The sequence below is a fragment of the Haliotis cracherodii genome, unplaced genomic scaffold, assembly GCF_022045235.1.
Source record: "Haliotis cracherodii isolate W230 unplaced genomic scaffold, xgHalCrac1.p SCAF_5, whole genome shotgun sequence".
Lineage (NCBI taxonomy): Eukaryota > Metazoa > Mollusca > Gastropoda > Lepetellida > Haliotidae > Haliotis > Haliotis cracherodii.
In genome coordinates this window covers 58,671,032-58,683,750 of record NW_027266308.1, presented here as the reverse complement: position 1 = coordinate 58,683,750, position 12,719 = coordinate 58,671,032, and the positions used below count along the sequence as shown (strand labels likewise).

The window sequence follows — 12,719 nt, the reverse complement described above, 5'->3', positions numbered from 1 at the left end:
TGATAATCTATTTTTTCCACTGAATTTCAGTGATCCGTTCCCAATGGAATCTGTTTCGGCCGATATTCGAGACTGATTTTTCTCTGCCGTTGGCATTTTATGTATATTGGAAAAAACTGACCTTTCCAAAACTACTGGTCATGTAACCTTATGACCCTTATCGGAAAACATAAAGCAAAATTAGAAGTTTCCTAAGTCTAGGGGCACTTACTGTTGGGATATGAGTAAAACAATAATATGCAGCTTACACTTGACACATGGAACGGCATATTGACTAATATGTCACATACATGTTAATAAAACCTCGCATCTGGTTGAAGGTCCTTTCCTACATAAGACTATCCATGTCTTCAAAGATGTGGTATAAGGAATGTAGTTGCCGTCGTCCAGAATGTAATATGCACAGTTGTCGTACATCCAACTCATAACTTACCTTCAGGACAGATCTTACAGAGTACATATAGCTGGCATTTCCACCTACTGAAAGACCGAATTTAACCATTTTGCTTATCGTGGTGTCCTTCTAGGATCTGAACCATCTTTAGACACTACTGCTCTTCAGAGTTTAAAATATCTGCTTTATTTTTTAGTGTTAATCTGCTTGTGTGTGGTTACAATAGTCTCAGATGCCATCAATCTAAACCGTTTCGATATCGACCTTGTCCTCTAAATTAACGTTTGATGTAGATTATTTTCGCTCCTGCATCCCTCCTATTCGCCACGTGGTTACACGTCGTGTGTTCTCCCAGTTCCCAATCTGATTCTAACAGACTTTCATCTTGCATAAAAACACTTGCACAAAGCAGTCCTCAAATACCCAGTCCCCACAGAGATACCTAAACTCTCTTCGTCTCCTACAGGCACTCTCTGGACGCTCACCAGATTATTTGCCACAGGATTTGCTTTAATCCTCCGTCCGAATCCCGTCCCCATAAAGCGCTCAGGTTGTTTAAACAATCGTATATCTGTCCCCCGTCAATGCTGAGAGTTTTTTGTTCCTTGTCTTCTCTCCCCTACGTTGATGCCACGTGAGGATTTCCCTGATCCCAACAACTCCAGATGGTAGCTCCAGGTCATCCCTAACTGTCTCAGCTGTGCTGGTGTCTTTCCGTCAGGTGTAAATGCAGCTCTAGTTGTGTGTGACGTAGTATCAGAGGATCAGTGTAGACTCCCATGCCACAGTTTGTTGTGGATTACGATGCTGGCCACATTTTCAAGGGTAAAAAGCATATGTAGATTACCCATGTGGTAACGCCGAGGTGTCAGTTAGGACTTGTCCCAGCAGGTGAACAGTGGTAATCTTCCTGGTCCAATTAAGTCTTGACTGTCACAGAGATACAATGGAATGTATGTGAGATCTAGGAGATCTAACATAATGAGGTATATTCGTGAAGGTAGGCAACTACAACGATTTGTTAAGATACGTACGTCTAAATATTTGTCTTCATATTGCACGTATCAATCACTAGAACAAATGTATTGAATAAATCATGTATCTCATTCACATTCAGTGAGTAAAGCATTGAGGTACCATGTCTCCCGACGTTGCTCATTCTCTGTAATTCAATTACCTTCGATTGCAAGATAACCCTGTATGCATCAGATATATTGGTAACTAATGTCCATGCTTCATGTCCCATAAAAGATCTAATTCGATGATTCACATATGATTTTTCGCGAATGTTGTAATATTTGATATCTTGAATAGGGTTATATGTATATTTTGTTAAGGCTGTATGAAATTAGCCTGATGTTGAGGTTATACTTGTAACCAATGTAACAGATTGATCAATACATGTTGTTATATCCCAATGTTTTAACTATTATAACCCGTAGATAGTTCCTGTCTTAATTTCGCATTAGCTCTGCTGAAATGTAATGAAAAATGACTCAATTCAAAAACATCAAAACCCCAATCAATAAGCTTCTTGTCCTTTTCTGAAATCTATGGTTTTGAAAACTATTCTTATTGGAATTACACATTTAGTTACAATAACAGAAATGTAATTTTATACCTGTATGCCTATTTAAGAATTTACTATAATGATAAGTGTCTTGAAAACAAGAAGTTTTATAACATGTCCCTGCCCTCATGACTGAATATATAACACAGCATTGATATGAAAGAAAAACACATCAGGAAAGAAATATATCCTTTGAAAACAGTTTACGTGTCCTACTCATTTCATGAATAAAAACGACAGTGCGTTTCATCCAATCATTTAGAAGCTGGAACTAAAATAAAGCACCAAGTAAATGATCCTACAGTAGTGAATCACAGTAAAGATATACACGGTATATCGCGTATGTTTCTGCAAAATCATGAAAAATATTGATTCTTTTGAAAAGAGGCAGACTTCTGTATGGCCACATTAATTTTCCAGGCAATGACATAAATATTTTTATTTGTAAGTGCATTGCAGCATTATCTATGAGTATAACGTCATATTTGGGTTACATTTTCTACCTATAAAATCAAACTACTCACAATTCAAAATTATATCTCGTTACTGATTTTGTTAATAGTTTGGGGTGATTTTTAATTACATGGAAAAGAAATAATAGAATTGGTCTGGCCTAAACGGGATTTAATCCACTATCAACGCAATAAATCATCCTTCACTGACATGCTTACCAAGTTTCAACACACAAAAGTTCATAAATATGTAGCGCCGTCTAGTGCAATTCGTGATTTTGGTGAAATAACACAAGTGCATTTTTCGAGACGCAGGTCGTAAAGCTGTGTACTTTATTTCAGAAAATCTTTCTTGGTGATACAGCAGAGGAAAACAACTATTTTGCTAATCGCTTTATTTGACTGAATGGCACATATAGTTTCACAAGATGTTTGTTTGTGATCATGCTGATCAGCTCATTTAACTGGGCACGTATTCGTGCATCTCATTTCATCAACACATTGAAATACTAAATTACGCTTTGTCAGGAACGCTGTCCAAGCATTAAGTTGATAATCACGGCGTATTTTGCTTCTTGCATATGAAGGAACTCGTATACTTTCAAAAATACAGTACGACAAAGGAATCTGACCTTTCTTGTTGCACACATGCTTGTTTGTTTTCCAAGCTTAATACTCGCTGCAAATGTTTGCATTCCAGTTTTGCATTAAAGACACTTGTTTTCCTTGTATTAAAAGTGTAATGCACTGTAACTCTGTTAGACAGTAGTTAATGGGTTGCTTGTAGATTGGTAAGGTTTGGTAAGTGAGTGAGTTAGTATGGTTTATGCTCAAAATGATAGTTCAGCCATTTTCGGACATTTGTCAAACACACGTCTATGAACGCAAGGAAACACCAGATAACCGTCATCGTCGACGGGTGTTACTGGAGCTAGCAAACTCATGGAAGGTACAGACATAAGACGTACCTTTCATATACACACCGATTTCGCTTTCCCCAGCGGTGTCAAAAATAAATGTGGACGTGGTCATTTTATGAAATTGTCATTAAATATAATGAAGTTTCAAACAAACGTTACTCCCGCACAATCAAAATTCGTATTTTTTTAAAGTAACTGTTGCATAAGTATATGGCCAGTATATTATGTTACATTTTATTTTGTTCATAGCAACATTATGCAAGTGAATGATGAAAAATAATTATTTAAAAATGAAATATGAAAGACAAAAATGTTTTGGCTGAAGTGATTTACCATAAAACAGTAGCTTTATATGTAAATACTAATGGGTCTGTTTTCAAGTCTTCTGTCTGTAGTACCTGGCACGGATTCTCTTAGATACTGCCAGATAAACACACAAGATGTGTCTCTATCAAGGTTCATTACCATAGTCTGCCAGAACCTGGTTTAGGTTAGGTAAAGGACAATAGCCCTCAATACATTAGGATTAATCCTCACCAAACTACCCTTCTACCATCAATTCAGTGTGTACCGTCATTGTGCCAAATTAAATGCAACGGCGTCTGGTTACTGAATCGTTTCCAATTGGACTAACTTGACTTCAAGAGTAGACACGTGAGAATGGTTATTTCAATGAACAGTGCATGGTAAATATAATGTGAAATGCACTCACGTTTTCCCAGCAATTTACAGGACATACGTGCTTTATTCGAAGCATTTCAGAGCTTGTGCAATAGTGGAGAGCTTCTCGTGTGGAAGGAAGCTCAATATTTGCCATCGTGACACTTTGTTACAACACGTAAAGGTAATATGTGGATGCAGTTCGGTGTGACTGCTTCATCGGTTGCAATGTGATCATCACCGATGTAATATTGATTGTTTTCAACGAGATAATATCTGTTAATTCTCTCCGTTATTACATTCATACTTTATCTCGTTTGAGGAATATTTTCTTAGTAGTTAAAAAGTACGAAAGGTATGGGAATGGATTTGGTAGTTATAGAGGGATGATGATGATGATGATGATGATGATGATGATGATGTTGATACGTTTTAAGAAAAATAATTATGAGTTTGTTTGTTGTTTTGTATATAACAGGTGTCAGCGTTATATGCTTAGAAAAGCCAGAATAAAAATAAAAATGTTATATGTTGTCATAATACATGAATTGTTTATAGTTCATTCGTTCAAATAAAAGTTGTTAAAATGCTTTTTGAGGTACGCTTAAGCTATAGCCTAGCCACACGACAAGCGTTTGTATATCAGACATTTGTACAAGGAATATGTGAGAAATATATAAGGGAAAAGATAAGTTCAAGGTCTTCCAAACACGATCTTATCAAGCATAAAACTTATCTCAGTTTGCAAGTCATATTTAGCATGATCATATCAATGTTATCAATCTTAACCAACCCTTTTTCAAGTTCATTTTTATTTAGGTATATGTCTTTGTCTCATAGTTTTACTGACATTAATTATGATTCTTTATGATTGTTTTATATAATACTGATGGTTACATCCACTTTCAACGAAGGCCTTGTGATGCCTTGCTGTGAGTGAAATACAACCTTGAATTTACAGTTGACTACATTATTTATCAATGATTAATTTTATCTAAAAAGCACCTTAAATTAATTTACAATGTCAATATGTAGAGGGTTTATTACGCTTCATTTTCAAATATCGAATGTAAGGCGAAAAATCCAAAGCATTATGTATGACATGAATAATAGTTTGGAAATATATATGATTCGACAGAGTATATAACACTACTTGCGTTTAACAATACACTATTCACAGTTTGTTGAAAGACTCTCACAAACTTCATGTCATTAATGCTGGAACACAATCTAACTGTTTTTCATAATCTCTGTATACTTGCAGAACTCGTCATGATTGCTGCATTGTCCCTGGCTCTGGTCCTAACGTCTGCCTCTGTGGCCCGGGAACATGGATTTGTATATTGCCCAGCCTACCCCTGTCTGTGTGAGCCGAGAAATGGTGAGCTTGTTATAAACTGTCGCTACCTCTACCTTACCGAACTTCCCAAGTTCCTGTCATTCGACGGCAGAATCAAAGAACTCTCTTTGCGCAAAAACAGCATCCGATTCCTTCCAGACAACTCGTTCAGAGGGCTGAATATCCAGTCTATTGACTTAACTGATAACATTGTTACCAAGGTGGACGATGGAGCATTTAGTGGCCTAGAGAATGTGCTTGAAGAATTGGACATGCAGGTGTATGCTATGGAAGGTCTTCCAATAAAGGCGTTGGAACCATTAGTTCAACTAACGAAGCTGAGAATTGTTGGTTGTCGGGTGCCAAAACTTCAGCGAGACACTTTTGCCAGATTGACGCAGCTGAAAGAACTTCATCTCATTTCGTGTCGTATCAATGACATTGAAGCTGGCGGTATTGGTATTCTGAGGAACTTGCAGGTTCTCGATCTTTCTGGAAACAATCTCAAGTACCAGCACTTGAGAGAAATCTCCAAATTGTATGACCTTAGAAAGTTGATTCTGACCAATAATGACATCAGGGTTTTGGGTAGTAACGCATTTGATCACTTGCTTCACCTCCGCCATATTGACTTATATTCAAACGCAATATCCAGCATCGATCGCAACGCGTTCAAGACACTTGACTACTCACTTGAGTTTCTTAGCCTTGAAAAGAACCAGATAAAGAATAAGGCTTTATATTCGCTTAAGTCTCTCCGAAATTTAAGAGAGTTAAATCTTGCAAAGAATAACTTGACAAAGGTGACCGAAAGTGCTTTCATGAAACTGGAGCTTCTTGTTGACTTAGATTTAGAGGACAATCAAATTTCTCTCATCAAGTCAGATTCTTTGTCGGGTACAAGCAAATATTTGAGAACATTAAAGTTAAGTGGAAATCCAATTAGGGAAATTGAAAATGGCGCTTTTGCTAAACATTCCGCTTTAAAAAAGCTTTCCATGAACAAAGTCAAAATGAGTAAACGATTTAAACATTTCACCTTCAGGGGTCTTGAACGTAGTTTAGAAGAACTAAGTTTACAAAATTCTAGTATATGTGATGAAGATCTATCTTCTTTGAGAAATCTCACGAGTTTGAAAAAATTGGCTTTGAATTCCAACAACATCAAGAAAATCCCAAAAGGAATATTCCAACAGATGCAGAACCTGGAGAAGATAGATCTTTCGGACAATAAACTTTCAAATATTTACGACAGAACATTTGATGGTCTACAGCTAACACTTCAGTTCGTAAACTTCCAAAATAACAACATATCAAGCATTTCAAAGTGCACATTTGATGGGTTCCATCGTCTTGGTGACATACGCCTTGGCCTCAACCCTTTGATCTGTGATTGTCGCCTAGGCTGGCTACACAACTGGTTGAAGATGCATTACCAGGAGTTCCAGAGATCTGTGAGTGATTGGAAATGTGTCGCTCCACCAAGCCATGCAAAGAAACCGTTTCGTCATCTTGCTTTATCTCAGCTCACCTGCTCCGGGCCACAAGCCAAGAATCAGACATGTGATTGGACCGTGGACGAATGGACTCGCCCTATGATCCCCATAGCAACCGATGTTGTCCCTTCACCCATGCTTCCTGTAGATCTACTAGGTACGGAGGTGAACCTTGCACTTGATGGATCGGTGTCCAAGGTCATTTCCGCCATCTGGAACTGCAGTAGTAAGCATACTGTCGGAGGATACAGGATCGTGGTCCGGCGTACTAATGATTCGTATGAAGAAAGGGATGTCGTGGTTCCTCTTGAGACGGGGCGGTACATATTTTCCGATCTAATGCCAGGGTTCGAGTATGAAGTGTGTTTGACTGTCCTGTCGGATGAGGAGGTTCCTCTGGGTCGGGATTGTCAATTGGAAATTACAGAGAAGGAATCAAAGACACTGGGCCGCCCTCGACACTCCCAGACTCCATTTCTCACTCTTCTGTGGACCTACGTGGCCGGAAGTCTGGCTGCAACGCTCCTTTTCGTCACCGTCGCCATCTGCATTCGACGTCACCGTCAGAAGAAGTTTATTCATGGCTTTGCCCCGGGTTATTCTGCATGGGGTGGAGGCATGATGTACGGCATGCCGAACAGCCAGGCGACATCATCCTGCTACTTTAACTCCACCACTACCGGCTACGACGACGTTGATCTTGGCGATGCCAGTGAATGTTGCCCCAGTCATGGTCGCTGCAGTGCAGTCAGTACATTCCGAAGACATTTACCAGCAAATTATATTGTCACTGCAGCAGACCTGAATGACGATTTCTACTTTCATTTCTAAAGAGTGCTGTGATATTATATATCTGGCTGATATTGGTATGATGTGTGTATGGTGTATCATAAGGACATTGTGCTGGACAGATACAGACATTAACAGTATCCACGACTGTGTCAAGAAATGAACTTATATTGATGTTAAAATCAATGAGTGTGGACTGTGGGTAAGTATGTGTGATGTGGATACGTGTTGCACCATTGGCGTGTCTTCATATCGCATCTTTATACGTGTTCCACACCTGTCAAAACCTGTTGGTATTTTGTATAAAGATGTTACATATTTTTGATACTGTTCAAAGTGAAACTGTGACGTTACAATGTATAAAACTAGCTTTGCAAAGCGATTTAACATAGGTAATTTCCACATGTTTGTATGAATATATTTGTTTCACATTGTTATGCTCATTAAGGTTCTTATGTATTATACCCATGAGATCCTTTCAAATTGGTATTTGTTCATGAGGTTAATTATTTGTTTTCGTTTTGTTACATTCATCGGGTTGTTTACATAATGTTAAATGTCGTCAAATTACAAACCTCGCACCTGCTGTTATATACATGCATCAGCACGGGACATAGCGTATCTGTACTGATGTTATTCGGCTCCACTCGGCTTTAGTCGCTACCATGGGCATTACTAGCGTAGTAATATATAATTTCTCCATACACCGCCATATCCTGCCACAGAAATGAAGTTCGTTCAACACAAATGTTGAATCCGAAAACAACTAATTGTAACCGACTTCTACACATCTTTTTGTAAAAGCAAATAGAAACACCATTGTTATATACATAAGGGTCACGTTGTACGAAGTCATGTGATAGTCACGTGACTAGAACTAGTTCCAAAATGGATTCCAACAGTCCAGATGACCTAACGGATTGAGGTGGACCGTGTGCAGCTGAAGTATAGGTCATATCCAGTAAATCTGCAGGCATAGATTGTGAAGCTTGATGTCGCTATTGCGCTTGTACATTTTCAATGTGTTTTTAGTCTGATATTTCATGTTTTAAGTTGACAACAGTATTAGCTAATGTACTAGTTTTTACTTTTAAATTAACGTATTCTAATGTTCATTTCAACATGCTTCAAGTTGACACCTCCATTAAGACATTGTTTCTCTCGGCCAGATGTGAATTGTCACATCCTCAATACATGTCAGAACATTACAGAAGGCGCCTTTTATGTTAACTGTTATAATATTTAACTGAACGTTTGCGGGCAAATGTTACGAACACTCGGTTATTTCAGTCAATCATTCAGCTAGGAAGTGTTGAGGAAGTGTACATTCAATTACAATCATTGTAAATACCGTTTGTAAATATTTTTGTACATCTGATAAATGTTTTTGAATAAAATGCCATATGATACCTTCTAGTTACATGTTATGCACAACAGTACACATCAGCTTTAAATGACAATCCTGGAATCGACGTTGTTAGCCCTCCGACAAACATAACTACTGTCAGCGTGGGTACGAGCTCAGCCAGTTCTCAGGTTCATTGATGAATTGGACCGCCTCCGTGGTCTAGTGGTAGAGCGTCCGCCCGGAGAGCGGAAGGTCCGGTGTTCGATCCCCAGCCGCGCCATACCAAAAGACGTTAAAAGATTGTACTTGTTGTTATCCTGTCTGGCGCTCGGCATTAAGGGGCTAAAGCAAGGACTTGTCTGAGTGGGGTATTCATGTTAAACTGTGGCATGGTATCTCTGTGGGCTAGCACTATAAATCGGCATCAGTCCGGACTAGTACAAGCAGCAATAATCAATGTAAGTGCAAAAATCTTGGACGCGACGTTAAACCCAATTTCACCTCACCATTGATGGATTGACGAAAGCAAACACATGGGGAACGTTTGTAACAAAATGGTCATGATATAATCGAATGCGTTAAATTTCTTGTTTTAAGTTCTTTATCATAATATGTCCAACATTTAATGAAGTGGGCACACACTAATTGTGTTTGAGATTAGGACATCATACTTGAGAAGTCCGTGTAAAAGTTTAATACATGTATGCTCATATTGGTATTACTAAAATAAAAATGACGGGCAAAAGAAAGTATTCACCCATGTTACATGGTGGCTAAAAATAAAACAAACAAGAACTGATTTCTTTGAGAGGTATTTAGAAGTTGGAGTATTAAGAAAGGATAAGATATATGGATAAACAACTTCTTTATTACAATGAGGAACTTGCTTAATAACGATGTTAGAACCTACACCGAAACGTCGCTCCTAATTAATAGTTGTTTATCCATATATCTTATCCTTTCTTGCGAAATGGTTATTCAATGGTGATGTATTTTATACGGGAATCATAGTTGTGCTTTGGACTGTTTTCACGCCTAGTGACGTTTTGATAACGTTTGTCAAATCAAATTTTCAGTTGTATATTTCCTTTGCCCGGAAGTTAATACTGTAATTCCCCAACATCTTTAATCCTATCCCGATTTACTGACATTACCAATGGATATATGATTTATACAATGTTGTAGTTACCAATGTTAAGATGACGACCAAAAGATATGCTGGGCACAGGTTGTCACACGCATGACAATGCCATGCCTGGATAGCAGATTAGAGTAATAAAGCAACTATACAGACATCGGAGAAGCGAACAGTGACCGAAGTTATGTTAGAAATTCCAGACCAGACACAATTCTCCCACAGCAATATGAACACAATAACTGAAGACTTCTCTAAGATAGTGTCTGAAGCACTCTCACACGTCATTATGAGAAGCAGGAAATGAATAGCTAATATTCAGCGGATGTGATTGAATACTGTAATTATATTGTGTTTATGCATTGTCAAGGAAATATGTGCTCCTAAAGGCGTAGGCTGTTGAAACTTTTAATCAGAAGGTGGGTGGCAAATTTACCAGTAAATGCGGCTGTTTGGAGAGTTGACCAGACCAGCAAATAACGGGCCGATTATCCGGTGTTGTCAAGGGATTAAGCAAACAATTACATTAACGGACAATTAGCGTGTCTAGCACAAGTACATATTTAGGATGCTTGGAATAGAACCCGCCCGCTCGTATTTCTAACACTTCAAACATCCTTCATTGATTCAAAACGGCAAGCATGGGATTTTACAAAGGTTTTGAAAATATCTTAAATAAACTTCATTCATGAATGCAAAAAGTTTATACACACAATAGCTGTTAGGCTTTGGGTAGGCTTAAACCACATAAGAAGACTAATCCTATCCAAAGCCTAACATCTATTGTGTGTATAAAACTACATAAGAAGGCATATTCCAAACACCATACCCGTATGTTGCATGTACCTTTTAACTTGTCTTTGAAAGGCATTTAGAAGTTGATACATATAATAAAGAGATTTATGGATGTCAACTTCTTTATCATGAGAACACTTACTCCTTCATCAGGTGTAATGATGAAGGAGGAAGCATATGCTCCGACACTTTGTGTCCTATCTCTCCGTCTATGGCAGATTTGTCCATGGCATGTCCACAAACGTAATAAATACTGACGTTAGTTTAGTATAAATATGACTTTGCTAAAAATGACACACAAAAACACACACAAAGGATAGTGATAGTCACCATATGGCAAAGATTGTAAACGGAGGAGTGAAGTCATATCTGGTATGTCAGGAGAGCGGAAAGTCTGTGGTTCGGTCGCCGACCGCTTCATACAAACAGACGATAAATGAAGGTACCTTTTGTGTCCCTGCCTGACGTTCGGCAGTAAAACAAAGGTTAAGAGTAGGGTTGGTCTGCTCGGAGTCAGTATAATGTGCCTGGTTGGGTTTTCAATGTTCAACTGCGGCATGGTATCTTAGTGGGCTAGCAATATAAAGCCGGTGTGAGAAGATGGTGCTTGTTGTTACCCTGTCTGGCGCTCGGCATTAAGGGGATAAAACAAGTGCTCTCTAGCACGGAGTCAGTATACTGTCTGAGTGGGTATCCATGTTCAACTGCGGCATGGTATCTTAGTGGGCTAGCAAAATAAAGCCGGTGTGAGAAGATGGTGCTTGTTATTACCCTGTCTGACGCTCGGCATTAAGGGGATAAAACAAGAACTGGTCGGCACGGAGTCAGTATACTGTGTCTGAGTGGGTATTCATGTTAGGCTACGGTATGTTTCCTCAGCACTCACTCACTCACTCACTCACTCACTCCAAGTCGAAATTCCTATTCATACGCATAGAAAATCTTCGAGGAGGGGGGCACAATTAGTGCCTACGCAGAAATACAGTCAGGGCAAATATGATATAATAATATTGAAACAGTTCCCATACAAATTTGTGATCTGTGCGGGTGGCACGGGTGGCCCAGTCGTCTGAGTCTGTGCAGAGTTGCGTCCCTTGGGCACGCCAGAAACCTATGATTGTGCGTTCGAATCCAGGTTCGCTCCCATTATGTTTCTAGGTTTGTCAGCACCATATCCGTGCTCGTGGGTTTCACTGAAGTGGTAAACGTCAGAGACCTGCATCACTTCGAGCTTTCCTCCCACATTAAGCTGACACGCCGCGATATAACTGTGCTTAAATAATTCACACTTGGAGACGATTAATGACACACATTGAAATGCTTTGAGCTGAAGCATTTAAAAGATCAGCATTATGATCTAATAATTATTGTAATCGTAGAATGGCAGAATTCGTTTTAATTATAATTTTAATGAAACCATTTGGTTCGTCAGATAGTTGTAACGTTGTTAAGATATAACACCTGGCACCATGATTCATAAACACATGCTTATAATATGGTCAGAATCGTACAATCGACCCTGATTTTAGTAAAGATTTCTTTTCAGTATGGAAAGGGTTTTGTCGCTTTTATGATTACTTTAAAAGCTTAAGCGGTCTTTCCGGAATGAGCTTTTCGCAAACAACTGGTATCATCAGTATTTCAGAGTGATTCAAAATCGCATGCAAGTCATATAGTCGAATCGTATAATGAAATCGCACAAGACAGTTCATGTGATCACGGAAATGGTTTTGTCACGTTTAAGTTGTTTACCAATATTATAGCAATATCACGGCGAAGATATCAGAAAACGTTTTTATATATTGTACCCATGTGAAGAAT

General features: G+C 38.6%; 1 protein-coding gene across 1 annotated transcript; it reads left to right on the top strand.

Moving 5' to 3' along the window:
* Nucleotides 1-5,268: 5,268 nt before the first annotated feature.
* On the top strand, nt 5,269-7,662 carry LOC139443957 (platelet glycoprotein V-like). The gene has a single exon (XM_071224844.1). It carries the CDS (start codon nt 5,269-5,271, stop codon nt 7,660-7,662), a length of 2,394 nt encoding a protein of 797 aa, XP_071080945.1.
* The last annotated feature ends 5,057 nt before the right edge of the window (nt 7,663-12,719 follow it).

Bases quoted from the DNA above. Each gene is read 5' to 3' on its own strand.
- LOC139443957 (XM_071224844.1), top strand. From the start codon at position 5,269: ATGATTGCTGCATTGTCCCTGGCTCTGGTCCTAACGTCTGCCTCTGTG.